General features: G+C 34.7%; 1 protein-coding gene across 25 annotated transcripts in view; it reads right to left on the bottom strand.

Annotated features, from left to right (window-relative positions):
* Positions 1-17,273, bottom strand: part of LOC136847770 (intersectin-1-like) — a 189,529-nt gene that overhangs the window by 108,290 nt on the left and 63,966 nt on the right. For 13 of the 25 annotated variants that reach the window (XR_010855833.1, XR_010855834.1, XM_067119652.1 and 10 more), the window contains 2 exons: positions 9,584-9,652; positions 3,753-3,773 (listed from right to left, as the gene is read on the bottom strand). The exons of 7 other annotated variants lie outside the window; for them this stretch is intronic. Coding sequence is in view for 16 of the 18 variants with exons in the window: in XM_067119652.1 (XP_066975753.1) it covers positions 3,753-3,773; positions 9,584-9,652 (90 nt within the window). In the remaining 2 variants the exon portion in view is untranslated. Of the gene's footprint in view, positions 1-3,752; positions 3,774-9,583; positions 9,653-13,056; positions 13,117-17,273 lie in introns of all 25 variants that reach the window. 5 more of the 25 variants (XM_067119654.1, XM_067119657.1, XM_067119665.1 and 2 more) reach the window with 2 other exon arrangements.

Here is a 17,273-nt window from a genome sequence, read left to right as displayed (position 1 = left end):
GAGATATATAGAAAAAAAGCCATAACAAAGTGCTGTACTAGTTCTAAATCACTATTGCAGTACATCATTCAAATAAAAATAAATGTTTGTATTTAAATACTGTCTAAACTCTCCTATTAAGAAGATTTCTTAAGCCTTGCAGTCTGTTTTAAAGATGTCAGATGTCAAAGTTGATTTTTTAATTAGCTTTATTATCCCTAGCATTAAGCAGCCTTCCACTTTTATACATCAGGGAATAATCCAAAAGTAATTGTATTACATTAATAAAGTTTCAAGAAAGTATTTGTCATATCTAATTCCCAATACAACATGCTTGTGAAAGTCTGAAAAAATGACAAGGGAAATATTACTATTATCACTATCAAGTAGTGCAACCAGATCAAAAGGTAAAATACCTATTTCTAAAGAGTTTGTCTTTTATAACCAAATTTGAAGTTTACCGGTTAACCTGTAGTTCTTTATAAATGTGATATTTGTATAAAATGAAAATTTTTTAGATTGACAAAATTTTCTTTATTTATTTCCAAAACTTGACATTCACTGTTGGCTGAAGCTTGAACATTCACATTTCATTATGCACAATTGTCGATTTTGAACTGTACTCTGCATACTGGCATTGGGTCATGTGGGCTATTAATGTAAGTATTCATGTGTCAAACAATCTAAAGACAAGATAAAATTACATAGGCTTTATCTGGTTTAATTTGTTATAAGGTTCATTATTCCATAAAGTCTGCCATCTATTAAACATGATAGGTTTTAGAGATGGTAAATGATTACTGACTGGGGAGGTAATATTTCATCATATCATAATAACTGCTGCTTTGGCGGCTTTACTGGCATCATAATTTCCCTTCATCCAACATGGACAGGGATCCCACATATTTACACTAGCTTCATATGATATGTGGAATGTAATTTAATTTGCTTTCATTTTCATCTCATCAGCTTTATCCCTAGTTGGGGTCACTGCTTTTAATGAGCCTTTTCCAGGAGTTTCTATCGTGTGTCCTCCCTTCGCCTATTCTTTTCTCCCTCATGTCTTATTGAAAGCAGTCTCTCCATCTTCTCTTAGGCCTTCTCTCTCACTCCTCCTCTCTCTTGCAACATGTCGTTCATTATCTCCTCTCCTCATCAGGTGCCCAAACAACTCAGTCTCGACTCTCAGGGTTTCTTTGACACTTTAACGACTTAATTTGCTGTACAAGAGAATTTTTAGGACAACAGTTAGTTCTGAAGGGCTACAGCAGCACTTCCTGCATAACTGAAAATAACAAATTTCTTTGGGGCATATTTTTGATAATCTTAAGTGCTGAAATTAATGCAATAAATATACAGTATTACCAAATTTTCATGAACTTTGTAATTGCTTATTATTTTAGCACTGATTTAGTTGATTAAAGTCAAAGCATGGAAATGCTTATTATGGCAGATATAAAATATAAAGTCTATATGAATCAAAATAAATAATCTCTTACCTTAAAACCCTTTATTTTGCTTTTTTTCTGAATAATGCACAAAATAGGATTAAAAGAAAGAACACATAGTTGGAAACAAACAAAGAACGTATGCCCAAGCCCAAAGTACAGGACCCTGCACATTCACTTTCTTTAAAACTTAAGCTTCTAACTAACAGTACCCCTTCGAAGTACTATAATCCTTCCATACCTAATAATTTTCTGACTAACTGCTCCTGTCACCTTCACATCTCATGGCTAAACCATCTCAATCTTCGCGATCTCTTGTAAAGGCATACAAGTACTTTTAATAATCTTAAAAGCAGAAAAGACTGAAAACAATTTTGCTGTGAAACCTGCAGCATATCCCACACCAACTTGCTTGGGAAAAGTCTAACAGCCTCTTCAATATGGACGGAAGCTGAGCTTATTGCAGATCCATAAATCTGACCCCAGTAAATCATTATCTGCATAAACGTTCCCTCACAAAATATTATCAGAGTTGCCCTGTATGCATCTATTTTTCAAAAGGAATTTTTTGAGTGTATCCATGGCAACGTTACTTTTGCATTTTATACTGTATGTGGTTCTTTGTACTGAAATGTGTATTATTTATTAAAGGATAAGCACAATGGAACATGGGTATTTTGTATTTTTAGAATGTACCTCAAGATATATACATCCATCATCAAAGCAAATTTTATTATGCTTTGATTTTACTTGCATTTTTGCACACAATTCACTGTTGCCATCTGCAAAAATGTATAAGGGTACCATCAGTAAATGTGAATCCACGAAGCTAAAATCCGTTAATTCTCACAAATCAGAAGACATTTCTAAGCCTGTGGAAGTAACTTAATTAATTCTCAAGTCTCCTATTTTCTTTTGGCAATGGTCCCCAAGAAAAACAATACAGGAAAAGTACCCAACTGACAAAATGTACCCAACAGTTGCATTGTACCTAATGGAAAAAAGTGACCAATATACATGTACCCAGTAGTATAACAAATGAGTACATTAGATATAATCACTGATACATTAGGTACCCCGAACATACTTTGTTCACTAAATATATCTGATGCAGTGAGTATATATTATTAACTTTGTGTCACACCAGGGAACTCTGCCTAATAACAAAAAACAACCGACAACCAAAGACGCAACTTAACATAACACTTCTAAAGGTTTGGAAATATCTACAAATTCCTAAGAATCAGGACTTTGACCCAATTTTCTATAATGTATATCAGCAGACATACTGTATTGTCGCTTTCTCTACAATATGCCATGCTCCCTGCTTTATTTTTTTCTGTATTCACATTGTGACATCACACTTACATATGACGCTAATCTGTGATTTAACACAGACAATGCTCTTACGACAATCTTTGGCATTTTTAATTCCAAGTTTAAATTAAAAGTTATACTAAAATAAAGTTTTTTAAACTTGACTCTATTTATTCATTTATAGTTAAACATGTTTATATTTTTTCCAGTTTATCCATAAAGAATTTGTACTTTGTGGCAAAATACAACTAATAATCACTAATATGAAGCTCAATTAAACTTATGCAGCATTCACAGCTGCCGACATCGTTATGCCATACATCAGTACATTGGGCTACCCACCAGAGGTAACATGAAAAATACAAAGTATCTCAATACATGAATAATGCATAAGTGATTTGCAAAAAGCAAATACCTAAACCTTCAACCAACTTTTAAGCCTAATAAATTGTCCTAGGCCTAGAATACTTTCAGTAATCAACTTTGAAAAACAAAATTAGTCTGAGTTTGAGAGGATTTATAAGTGATGACTCCACAAAAAGGTGTAACATTAATAAACACTTACAAAAATAGTCCTAACCAAGAGGTTTAAATTCTGAGCAACCAGCACGTCAGGAATTATCGTAAGGTCTCCCTGATACTGATGCCAGAACCCCATCAAAATAACAAATACTTTAAAACAGACGTGGCACATGTTCTCCTTAGAAATATATTACAGAGTTGTAATGATACTATTTCATTCACTAACAGGGGTCTACCAACTATAGACTATACATTATTTGTAATCTATTGATATCAGTGTTCTAAGACTAAAGCCATACTCTGAAACAAAATCAATTCTGTATTCAAATCATATTCTATCCAAAAAATTAAGAGCACAAACACAGATATGCTGTACTTCAAACATATGGAATGTGTGTGCATAAGTAATCACAAAAACAAAATTTAAAAGATGATTTTGTGCCAGAGTATGACATACTGCTAATTTTACTTTCTGCATGTTCTAACCTTGTTCTCAATTTCGTCGTCCTTATTTGTTTTTAGATTGGCAAAAGGCAAAAACAACAAACATCATTAGTAGCATTGGTCACAAAAATAAATCCTTTTCCTTAAAGTAACTAACTGAAACAACCATGTTCTGAAAACACATACTGAAATTTCAATGACTGTTTTACATATCACTTAAAAATAGAAACAGGGAGTGACTGTGATATACTGAAGAAAATGCCACTGTCAAAAATGGAACATTAAATTGTCTCGACTTTCAGCAAGTGTGGTAATGTTTTATTATTTTTAAAGGAAAATAGAATTCTTGCATTTCAATACCGGGAATGAACCAAATATAATAAAAAATTATTTCCAGCATCTTATATGCTGAATTTTTTTAAAACAAAAATAAAAGACCATTATAATATGTATCCTGTCATATAAGTCTAACAGCCAAATATATTTAAAAAGACAAAACAAAAGTGTACAAAACAAAAATATATGTGATCTCCATCCTGAAGAGCTGTATAAATTCAAAATACAGTAATTCACAAAAACCCTTTTAAAAATTTACTACATTAAAAGTACATAAATCATAGATTACCATCTCCCCAATATGCAACTAACATTCATAGCTCTTCAATCTTTAAAAAATGACAAATTTTCAATTAATTTGCATTTTCCATAACTAACAAACCTGTGGTCTTAACATTAGCATAAATCTTCTGGCCCCAGCTGAAAACCGGTAAAAATAAAACAATACAATTGTATATGCAAGGAATTGGTGGCCTCTGGCATCTGTCACGAATGAGGTGGGTGACACCACTGACCCATGCTTGATCTTGTGACACCTCAGTTATTCTTCCAACCCAGGATAAACTGACAAGAGGGGTGGCTAGAAGTGGGCATTAAATATTAAGATCGCAGGTTTGTTAGTTATGAAAAATACAAATTAATTAAAAATTTGTCACTTCTTCATACACGGAACAAACCTGGGCCTTAACATTAGGATAGACTCACTCTTGGTGGGAGGTAAGTAATCCTGAACCAACTGGAGGTTTGGCACACCTGGTCATTCTTCCTGAATAAGAGAATTGCAAGGAAGACAATCAAAGCCTCTGAACCTATAGATATGTGTGTATCTTAGGCTCACACTACCCGGTTCAGTACAATGCTTAATTTCATTGCATATGTGGAAGATGAAGAGCTATCTGTTCCAATAACAAACAAATGCAGCCACCTATATGGGTTTGTTATCATTCCTCTCTCTCCTTGCTAGAGAGAGGAAGGGTTTACTACTGAAAGATATCCTTATACAGTAGACCCCCAGTCCTCGAAGCTAACCTGTTCCAGAAGAAGTGTCGAGATAGGTTTAGTCGAATTCTGAATCAATTTCTCACATAAGAAATAACTGAAAATGGATTAATCCATTCCTGACCACCAGTCATTACCCCAACCTTGCCTTTTTATACAAAACATTACACAAATTACAATTAAATAAGTTAAGAGTTGAATAACTTACCATATCAGAAGCACTTTTTACATTTTTAAATGCATACTGTATAAAAAAAATTGGCCTACGACCAAAGCGGCCGTATTACCTGTGGTAGACCGAGCGCTATAGGGTAGGCTAGGCACTACCAGAATGTACTGTAATGGGTACACACAAAAACTGTTGTTAATAATGACAACATTGAAAAACAAGCCTGATTATTACAGTAAATTAATAATACAGTATTTATAAGCCGAATTACTGTGTCTGTTATCATAAAATTAAGAAAAATTTCTTAAATTACGTCGGCACTCGGCAGCTTGTGGCATGAGCAGATGTGAACAAACCACAGTGCCACCCTGGTGGTGTATAGCGGTACTAATTACATAAATGTTGTTTACATTCAGTATTTATGGTAAATTTCATACAGAGTCTACTGGAATAGTGTACAAAATCACTGTAAAACATCTTTCAGTAAATATTATGATACCCTAACATATTGGGACCCATGATTGGATGAAAATTCAGTGCAGAAAGCCAAAAAAAAAGGATGATATACCTGTACAAGTGTGTACTTCTCCAAACAACAGCAGCAGCAGCATGTGTGGGCTTTAAATGCTTTTAAATATGCATGGGAAGAACGCTACCAACAACGCCAACTAGCGGCAGCCGCCCGAAACTCTTTTTTCTACAAACATCATATGATTCATCAGGTTGGGTTCCGGTTTGTTGTTCGAGCTCCGACGCAAAATTTACTCAACATTTCGCGTCCAAATCCGATTATGTCGAGTTCGAGTACGGTCGAGGACCGGGGTTCTACTGTATTAAAAACAAGAACTCTCACAGCATGACTGCTTCACTTACCTGTATCTAGCCAGTTCCAGTTTATGACGGCACTATCTTCATACCACCCGTAAGTAGAGAAGGAAGAAAGAGGAAAAGAAAAGAAACCAGTCATCTCATTCATTTCACTTTTGTACCAACATCTTGGGCAAGATACAAACTGCCTCGCTAGGGGCACTGTATGAGCTACACAACTTGTTGAGTAGGCACACAGGACCCAAGGAAAAGGTGTCTAAGGAGCTTTGGACAACATCCCTCAGGTAGAAGGAAGTGAAAGTGGTTTGACAAAGCCATGAACAAGCATTCAAAACTCTATGAACAGATACATTCTTCTTGAATACCAAGGAGGAACTCAATCCTCTAATGTCATGTGCTCTTGCATGCACAGTATTGTCAGTAGACACTGATGATGAGGAGCATGCATACTTGATCACTACTTAGAGCCTGAAAGAGATTGTATTCTTGGACACTTCTTTCCTGACCCTGTCAGTGCTAACAAAATGTCTTCGACACCCCGGTCTGAGGCTGTTGAGTCCTTAGATAAGCAAGCAGTGATCTAATGGGGCAAAGAAGCAATTCATCTGGATCATTGTCAATAATTGCCCAACGAAGGGATAGAAGAAGGAGGCGAACCTGTCATCTTGAATTGCAAGATTTTGAGTCTTAGCCACAAAGATACTGACCCCCAACCCCTGGTGTGTTTAACATCACTTGACAGAGTCAAGTCTCTCCAACATCGCTTGAACGAGAGAATCCGCAGTCGGAACAACTGCTGATGTCATAGTGAGGGCTGGTTGATTTGTCACTATAGCAGATGGAGTGTACGATGATACCATTGAGGGTCCCTGTTGTGACATCACTAGATTAGACGAATCACCTGAGGAAGCTGTTGGTAACCCTGTAGGAAGGACCAGAGCTGACCCACCATGATGCGAGATTGATACCACAGGCATCCTGCTAGATGTCGCAGAATGTGATCCCATATAGTGGAGACCCGGGGGGAAGGGGTCAGAACTGGGATGCAGGAAGACACGAAGTGGGACAATAAGCCATCTAAGGTTGGTACACCTGATAGGTCTAACGATGCCCAATCACTCGTCACCTCCTGCGCTTCTGAAACTGAAACAAAGGATAAAGATGGCAATGCACCCTCCCCCACCCCAAAAGGTGAGATGGGGGAGCATTAGATGTACAATCTCCCAAACTCACTCCCAAAACTTCCAAAGAAGAATCAACGGGAGAAAAGGAATGGGAACGACCATCAAATGATGCAGCAATTGGAAGAGATCTAACCAATGAAGAGGCAGAATCAAGAGGAGTTTGGCCCGTCAATGATGCAGAAGGGGTACCATCTGAAGATGGAGCCTTCGACTTCCTCTTATGCTGCCCCTTATCGGCGAACCTCTTTCATTGCTCAGGAGACCAAGAATTACATTCTGAACAAGGATTGACTTCACTACATATATTTGTTCTGCGTCTACTGCAAGTTGAATGAGGATCAGTATTCATGAAGGGTAGGAAACAAGAACATAGATAACCTCCTGCACCTGGACATTTCCTCTGAGTCTTGTGGGAGCCAGAACTGTAGCCTGCAGAAGGGTTTGGGGATTCCATGATACCCACAACACTCTCTCACAAACACACAAACCTGTACACTAAAACACAGAAGAGAAAACACAGGCATAGAAAAAAAGACCGGCTTTAGGGAGGAGAGAAAGAATAAGACGTCTCAAAGGCGGCAGTAGAAGAATAACTGAGGCATCACGAGACCAAGCTTAGGTTGGTGGTGTCACCCACCTTGTTTGCAACAGAAGCCGGAGGTCACCAATTCCTTGCATATACAACTATACTTGTATTGTTTTATTTTTACCAGTTTCCAGCTGGCACCAGTAGCTTTATCCTAACGTTAAGACCCAGGTTTGTTCTATGTATGTAAAACTATCTTACCATGTTTTCTAAATGTCTGATAATACAGTATTGTACTGGGGAAAACCATGTAAACCATCTCTTAAATTGTCTGATCTATCTGCACCTGATACTAATTAAGCCTTGCATATGTACTAGTTCTTTGTAAAATAAGGACTTCTACATTTCACTCTGAGAAATTAAAATTGGAATATTATGCACCAACAACCACAGCGGTAATAGCAAATTAAATTTTGTCATCTGTTCCACACCATCTCTTTCATTCAAACTTTGATAGTTTTTTAAATCATGTTACTGTAATCACATGTACTCTACACACACAAGTTGGATTAAAATCTTCTTTCCATGATACTATAAAAAAAAATGTACAATGGCTAAAATAAAAGATGCAAAAAGTTCTGTATCCATAATGAATGGGGTTAAATTTCAAGTTTTAAAAGCAAGGTAAGAAAGTAATTAGTTACCATCATTCTGATTTTATCAGTCTTATACCTTGCTGGAAAACACACATGCTTCAAAAATGGATTGTAATCCTTACTTATACACTTTAGATGCATTTTCCTTATCAGTGTTTCATGAATAACAATAAAATGATAATAACGTTTGTAACCCAAACACACCAGACACCATGGAATGACTGTACAAAACAGCAACAAAAATCACTTATAATTTAATAATTTAATACTGGTAGTTCTTATCAATAATTTATAAACTATACTGCCATGAGAGCTTCACAAAATGAATCCCTTAGGCATACACTTCAAAAAACCTACCTAGCAAGTGACCCTCTTACAGTCATAAAGTTTGCTGAGACATCATCAATAACTTTGGAATTGCTAAAAATGCTTTAAATAATCAGTGAAGTTATCATAGCCAAAAGTGTGAATATAACAAAAGGCCTTAATGAAATGTCCTAAATAACAGTGACAACCATTGGAATATATAAAGATAAATGCCAAATACTACCAACAGCTCCAAACAAAAACAAGGTACCTGTAGTACACCAAAACTGGCATTACAGTAGTTTCTGTTATGTATTAAACAGTGGGTCTAGTATATGAAACATCAGAGCATTTTTTGCTACTTTTCAGGAACTCTGTTTTAAATGGGACATTAAGTGTCAATTCATATAAAATGTCGAATAAGTGAGATTCCAGGAATTGATGTGTCCAATTTAAAAGCAATGATAAAATGAAATTAGTAACGGTGCATATTGTACAAATAAAAAAATGGTAAAACTAAATATATAGAAATATATTTCACAAATAACAGAGCATGATCAACTAGATTACTTGAATGAGAAATAAAATTATTGAACTGCAATAAGACCTAAGCAAAAAACCTTACTGCAAAATTAGACTACATACTCTAAACATACCTACGTGCACCTTCTGAGTTATCTGGAATCACTTGAATGACATGCAAAAAATGACTGAATACTGACAAATAATAGAAACAAATTTCTAAAAAGGCAAGGACATATGAGATGTTAAAAACATGGATCTTTCTATGAAGTAAATATTGTTAATCATACATAAATATTAAGACGACTTTGTCATGCATAAAACACCAATGACCATTCTCCAAATACCTGATTGACTTTCAAAGTAGCAGAATCAGGAGTCTGGACAGTTCCAGGGTCTGTGCTTTTGTTTGTCTGCTGCACAATGTAAGCATGGTAAAGGGGATAGGAAACATATGACTATTAGCAAACACCATAGCATTTATGCTTACACTAGTTTTAGATTCCTATTAGGCTGCTGACTACTTTGGTGAAACTTACAGAGGTACATACTTCAAGCAAAAAATGAGCAACCTACATCATCATCAGTACTATATTGCATAAAAATCAACAGGGCAACAACCCAAAGGCAGTGCAGATATTTATTGTATTTCTAATTTTATATTTGACCTTCAAAAATAACCTTCCAAAAGATAAAGTTACTCATGAACAGGAACAGACCATCTATGCCTATTTTTATGAGCTAAACCATCAATCCCTTCCAGCAATTAAGATTAAACATAAGATGAGATCATACTATACTGTGATGATTACAATCATCTAATCCATTCCTCAAGATGGCTTATGCACATTACTGTTGTTTCATACATTATCATTACTGTCTTTCAGTAGTAAACCCTCTCTTAGTGATGTGATATTAAGGGTAACAGCTGCCTCAGCTGTATTCAGTTTCTAATTCTTCTTTCTTTTTGTTTCTTGTGAGGTAGGCCATATATTAAATTTTCAAAATTTGCTGAGGAAAGTATGCTAATTCTTAGCGTTTTACTATTCTACTTGGACATTTTGGGTATTACTTTGCAAACCCACTTTCTGCTGACCATTAATCTTGGCACAAGGTATCTGTTTAATGGAAACGTTTAAGTAGTGAATGAGTAAGTATGGGTACGTGGGAAGATTAATGATGAATGAATTAATTAATGATGATGAAATGCAAATGCCAAACCAACATCAATAGGAATTGCCATAACAGTATACAATATTACTATAGTGGTTGTAGCTTTGGCAGCTTTATTGGCATCCTCATTTCCCTATACTGGGATCCAGTATATTTCAATATTTATACCAACTTCATAATATTTATATACAGCAATGGGTAAAATTTGTTGTTGTGGTATGTTTTTAATTCTAACTGCTGACCATACTGCACACAGTTCTGCTGTGAAAACCAAAGCATTAAGTGAAGAGAACCTACTGAATTTATTATATGGTATGACTGCAATTTCAGTTATTTCTAAATTCATTTCATACTAGTTGGGTATAATTTCTACTTCTACTATTAGCATATGTTCCAATTTCAAGTTTTTTCTGATCAGAGAGACTGCTCTGGATTCTTATAATAGCTGGCAGTATGTCACTCTTTTTTTGGAAGCTGTCTTAGTTCTTAATAATTGTTATTTATTTTTTTTGTACCATGTACAGTAACTAATATTCAGTGTTATTTTGAGTATCATCTTAAAACTGTTTTATGATTTTTGGCAATATCTTTTATTTATCTATTCACAATATTATGCCCTATTGACTTATGAGTCTACAATTTTGGGTTATGTTTTGTTGTAGGTTAATTTGTTCATATTTTCTGTTATATGTTGACACTATAAATTTGGTTAATCTGGTTTTTTTAAACTTATGAGGGATTTTTCTTGAGTCAAGTAGCTAACCCTGTGATTTAAAACATCCAGTTTTGCAACTTTTGTTGCTAGTCTTGTCCTTCTAGTAATTAACAGCTTTAATTTGTGTTATAATGTATATATGGACATTCTTCAGACAAGGCATGGTGCACAAGATTGCAATTACTGTACTGCATTTAGGTATAGAGCTCGTTATTTTATGGAACAAGCTTCACATCCATAAATTCTATGTACTTCCTTACTTGGGCTTTTGTAATTGTCAAAATTTGTGGCATAACCTGAAATGTAATAGTTTACATACAAACAGTACTACAATACCTGTCAATTCTGGCCAAGAATGTTTACTTGACTTATTTACTTTTTTTCCAAGTTTGTCCAATGAATTTCATCTTTACAGTCCTCAGTATTGTGTCACATCCTTCTTACTGTGGATCTAATGTATCTTCTGCTTCATGAACATCATCATATATTGACTTTAATGATTCAAGTAATATTCAATTTTCTTTAAACTCCTCTTTAATATAGCTAAATACTGGTACCACAAGTAATTCAGTATGTCACATTTAGTTATTGTTGTGTGAATTTCCCAACATCTTTCGTCTAAGAAACTAGGTGGTAGCTTTTGGTAAATAATTTCATAAACCATTCATTTTACCTCTGAGGTTTGAATGACATTTCTTGTGTTGGAGATGAACTCAACAGCTTGTTCTTTAAAACAAAAAATCAGTATGGGACTCTTCCCTCTTCTGAGAAAAAGGAAATTTAACCAGTTATTTATTCTAAAACAGTATGCTAGTAAAAGTTAAGAATCAAATCAGTTCTGAAGCCTGTATTCTTTCCTTTTCTGTTAATATTACATTTATATGGTAGTGGTAAGTTAATGATAACAGACTTACACTTTTTGGGAGGTTTATCCATTCATTACAGCTCCTTGGTTACTGTCATTTTGCAGAGTACTATTTTCTTAAAATCTTTCAAGGATGGCTACCAACTCTGCAGAGGGTCCCTATCACTAGGGGAGGTAAATTACTGTTCATTTTTTCATAAACCACAGCTGTAGGAGAACCATCCAGACATAAAATGACCCTCTGAGCATCAAATACTAGACTCTTAGTCCATCAACAAGTTCAAGTTTAACTGAAGTCTTCCATTAGTTTGGGGATACTTTTGTGTGTACAGTGCCAGCAAACACTTGCTTTTGTACATACCTACAAACTTCCCAAAGACTATTACAAAGAAAAAGAAATTTAATCGATAAAATTCTAAAATCATCGCAAGACTACAAAAAAAGGTTTAGAACAACAAAATATAATTTTTAAGGAAACCTACAAAGCTTACTCTTCCAGTGCACATCTTCACTATTTGGCTTTCTATATCACAATGGCACTGTTACTGCAAAACTCTACATTGCTGATAACTTATGAGAAATATCACCAGCTACATCTGAGTAAGGCAGATTCTACTGTGTCCATGAAGTCACTGGCATTAAAGCCAAAAGGAATCCGTCATGAAGATGTAACAAAGGAAGCAAAAAATTGATTCCTTTAATATAACAGGTTACTGCTCCCAGAAGTAAATACGTGTTAAATTGGAACAAAGATACTTGAAACCATTAGCATCACTATAAGTGCATAGTGAAGATCTTTACTTCTGTTTTATGTTGTGTATAGTACTGACCAAAGAAGAGGAAGTTCTCATATTGAATGGCAAATTAGTTTCTGATTTAGGGATTCAGTAAGTTGATCACCTCCCATACATATGGGTCCCCTCTTAATGAGTATTCCTTATGATGAAAAAGATTTTGTTCTACCAGCAGATACATTCAACATTTAAAGCAAAAAATTAAATGCCTACCTACTTTTCAAAGTACTTTTCAGCTTAGCAAAAGTGAAATGGTTGTTAAAAATGACTTACATAACTGCAGTCACTTTGGGTTATTGCAAATCGTGAGTAGTATACTTCATCCATACGAACCTTGAATAATACATCAGTAGCAGTTAAGAATTCACAACATATTCTTACGTTATTTATGTAAACAAAATGGAGATTTCTCAGCCTTCGGTCTTTGGAACTGGCTGAAGCATATCCATCAAAGCTCTCTTACACCACTAATCTATCTAATCCATGCACAAAACTTACTGACTCTATTGATAAGCTTATATTATAAATGAAACTTCCCGTGATCTCTCTTTAATTCTAGGTCTAATTTGAGGTAAGTGTTATAATTAAATACAATACTTGATTTCACCCCCAAATCAGAAAGGCAGTGATTACAAAATAACACAAGACCTTACAACAAACTCTGAAGAAGCATGATCTCAGAATTAAAAAAGAATGAAAAGAAACCAGCTCCCTTCACCCCGCAATACTCATGTTAACACACAGCAATGCCATAGCAGCACATGCCATTACAAACGTTTAGCCACTTCATTAAAATGTAAAATAAATACATCAAAAATGAACAGATTTTGCCCTTCATACCACATCTTTTTTATAATAAAGAAAATGGGGTGGTATCTGTCAACACATTACTTACCTTCTGTGTGACAAGCTAGATTTCATGCAAATTACCCACACAAAGAAATCATGATTAAAATACTAAAAGACTTTTCAACTAATAAATGAACATATTCAAGTTAATACTACAACACAGTAGTTGAATAAAAATTCCATGGTACCTCCCAAAACATTTTTCAATCCACACAGAAAACAAGAACTTCTAATTTCTAAAATTTCTATGTAGCTGTTAAACTGAAAATCTACCTACGACATTACAAGTATTGATATACACTACAGAATGTGTGAAGATAACTGGTACAGCCTCTTAAAATTGGTGATGCATCTTGACATTCACAATACATATCAAAATTCTTAATAAAGTACAGAATTCTATAATGTACAATAATTTTGTGACAGGAAAATCCACACTGACTGCACAATCAGAAGAAATTAATAATCATTACTAGAAGAGATGATTTATGATTCTGTAGGAGAGCTAGGAAAAATCCTACTGATATTCCCAATGTACAGTGATTTAGATATACCAATTCTTTAGTTAATCCCATCATTCCCAACTACCAAAAAGTTATAAAGATGACCTGTTCAAAATCTAGAAACAAATATTCTGAACATGGCAGTGAGGCAAGAGCATCCCTGCCTAAGAGGTGGCTTCTAAACCCTTCTAAACCCTTAAATTCTACCTTATCTTGCTAAATACATATTCTACTGTGAATTCAGTTTCTGACATATACATACACTATATCAAGAAAACACTTTACACCATATCACTATATAATCAAGAGGTTGTGAAAATGCACTTCTAGACTGTAAAGACATTTTCCCCTACCTCTACTAAAAAACCTGCTTGAATAATGTTGGTACAGTTGGTTGGTTTATAAGGAAAGGAATTCATGCAGTTAAATTATACACTCAAATTTATGCTGATTCATATATTTTACTCTTGATTCACCATAAACTCTAAAAATTGTGAGTGTAAAATTTTATATATTTATCAATAAAAATACTTCATAAATAAAAAAAGATGTTAGAAAGAGTCGGATGTGAATAGCTACTTCTTGGGTACAAACTTTATTCAAAATGCCAAATAATGGTGCCATATAACTAATCTTGGCAATATGATTCCAAACTACTGCAACAAAGTTGTAAAATTTGCATCATCTGAGTAAAACTTGGGGGGGAACTGTCACTGAAAGAGCTTTACAATTCATAAAAAATTCTGAGTATTTAAACTATTCGTATAAAATTTGAAATAATTTTTTCCAACTATTTTTTGGGACACAAACCACTAACTTTTATAGCCTATCATTTCTGTTCCTAGTGGTCAACTGTCTTATATGTCTCAATAGAAGATCCTGCTACCACAGTAGGAAAGGGATCAATCTCAAGTAAAGTAAGAACCCTATGTAATAGGAAGCTTCATTCTTAAACTTACCAGTTAGTCTAAAACTGGAGGGGCAAAAGGGACCTTGGCATAAGATAATGTTTGTATTTATAAAACATTATCTTCAAAATTATTTTCACTCAATGGACAACACTGCCTTCTTCAGGGAGTACTTACTTATAAGGGTGACTTAAATAAAAGACACTCTTGACTGGGATAATACCATCAAGTAAGATTTTGATGTATCTGGATCTGCCCCACTGTCAAACTATTCAAGTTTGTAGGACTCAAAAGAAACATATTAACATATGTGGGAGATATCTGTGGAATAACCAGATGGTAAGGTAAAAAAGTAAACAAACATCCAAATATTCTTCGGTGTGCCTAAGTTTTTCCTCTGCTTATCAAGTTGCTTGCTGCATTATTTGTAGAGTAAAAAGCAGATAATGCTTGAAAGGACTGAAATTGGTGTTTTGATGCACCTTGTGTAACTGAAGAGTTCTATTTTACAGACTAAACCAAAAATCTTGGTGAGTATAATACAGACCTTGATAATGTTGTTTACAAGTGGTATAAAGAGCCGGGTATAGGGAGACATGGTAAGTAGGCTTCAGACTTTACACTTTCACGTAAAAAATCTGAACTTCACATATGGTTGCAAAGAACAATTATTGTCTAAAAAATAATAGCAACACTGAAAAGTTTTTGCACTTAAAAATCTAGAGCATTCAGTATATTTTTATAAATGTTTTTCTTATAACTAATGTCCTTATCAGTTGACAAAAGTTTGCTATTGCTTGTTAAATAAACTTCCACATTAGACAATGAATACTCACAGCTGTTAGTGTGATAAATGTTTGCATTAGAAACTAATGTTCACTACTACAGCTATTGTAGATTCCACTGTTATTTGCCGGGGCTGTGTCAACAGCATTGAAGGATGAATTCTATCATTGAGCCTTTGAATTACGTGCATATTGGCCTGGAGTTTTTGGTCATCTATCTAATTCAACAAATCCAAAGTCCTATCCGAGTGCATACAAATATCGCTTTTGGATCCTCAAGACATATTACACGTAGTCCTCCAAATACAAACTTTCAGCTCAAACTTCCATACCTGCATGACATGGGATACATAAATTTTATTTCATGTATTTCATTGCCACTTTTCAAGGAAAGAGTAAAGATTTTTGTTTATTGTAAACTTTATATACAAAGATCAAATCATCAAGAGCAAGCTTTACTATTGCACAGTGGTATAGGTTGTAAGCTAACTTCAATACTGAATGCCTCGGATAACTTTGTTCAACTTACTAACCAGCTCTTGGAATGGAACTGGTTTACATGTAGAGGACTACTACTTGTATGATTTCTTTCACTACTGTCATTATTATTATCCATGCCAGCAACTGCGGTTGCAATCTCTTCTATGAGATGATGCTATTCCATGTCACCATCCACTTTGTGTTTATGTCTCTTCTATGAGATGATGCTATTCCACGTCACCATCATCCACTTTGTGTTTGTGTAAATTGCATTAAATGCCAATAAAAATACTGTACCCAACACACAAACACACGCAGAGAGAGAGAGAGAGAGAGAGAGAGAGAGAGAGAGAGAGAGAGAGAGAGAGAGAGAGAGAGAGAGAAGAGAATTCATCCTCTATGGTAGCATGATCTTATTTTCAGTGTACTGCACTGAACTGAAGCGCAAGTTTATAGAAAGCAATGGTTTATCCAGTGAAAAAACAATTACTAAAAATAACAATTTTCCTCTCCTAACCAAACTTAGTTTTGTGTATCAACAGAGTACTATATACAGGTAGTCCCTGAGTTATGATGGGGATGCATTACAATGGACCCATCATTACTCAAAAACAGCATAACTTGGAGGCAGCCGAGCCTACACTATACAGTATAATCTATACATATACAGTACTGTACTGTACTGTTAATTCATTTTTATTTTTAATTAGTCTGTAATTATTACTATCAACTAATTCTGGAGGTTCAATGCAGACTGACTTATGATAACACAAACAAGAATTGATAATACACAGAAAACTGCATAAAAATTCGGTCTGTTGTCATTTTATACTTGAACCTGTCAGGCTGTTGATGGCTATGTTGAACTAGTAAATATCAGAAGTGGAGGCTGATGGCTATGTTGAATTAGTAAATGTCAGAAGAGGAGGATGGCGATGATAAAGCAGCAGATTCACCAATTCACT

The sequence above is a fragment of the Macrobrachium rosenbergii genome, chromosome 17, assembly GCF_040412425.1.
Source record: "Macrobrachium rosenbergii isolate ZJJX-2024 chromosome 17, ASM4041242v1, whole genome shotgun sequence".
NCBI classification, from domain to species: Eukaryota; Metazoa; Arthropoda; class Malacostraca; order Decapoda; family Palaemonidae; genus Macrobrachium; species Macrobrachium rosenbergii.
This window is presented reverse-complemented; position numbering and strand designations above follow the sequence as displayed.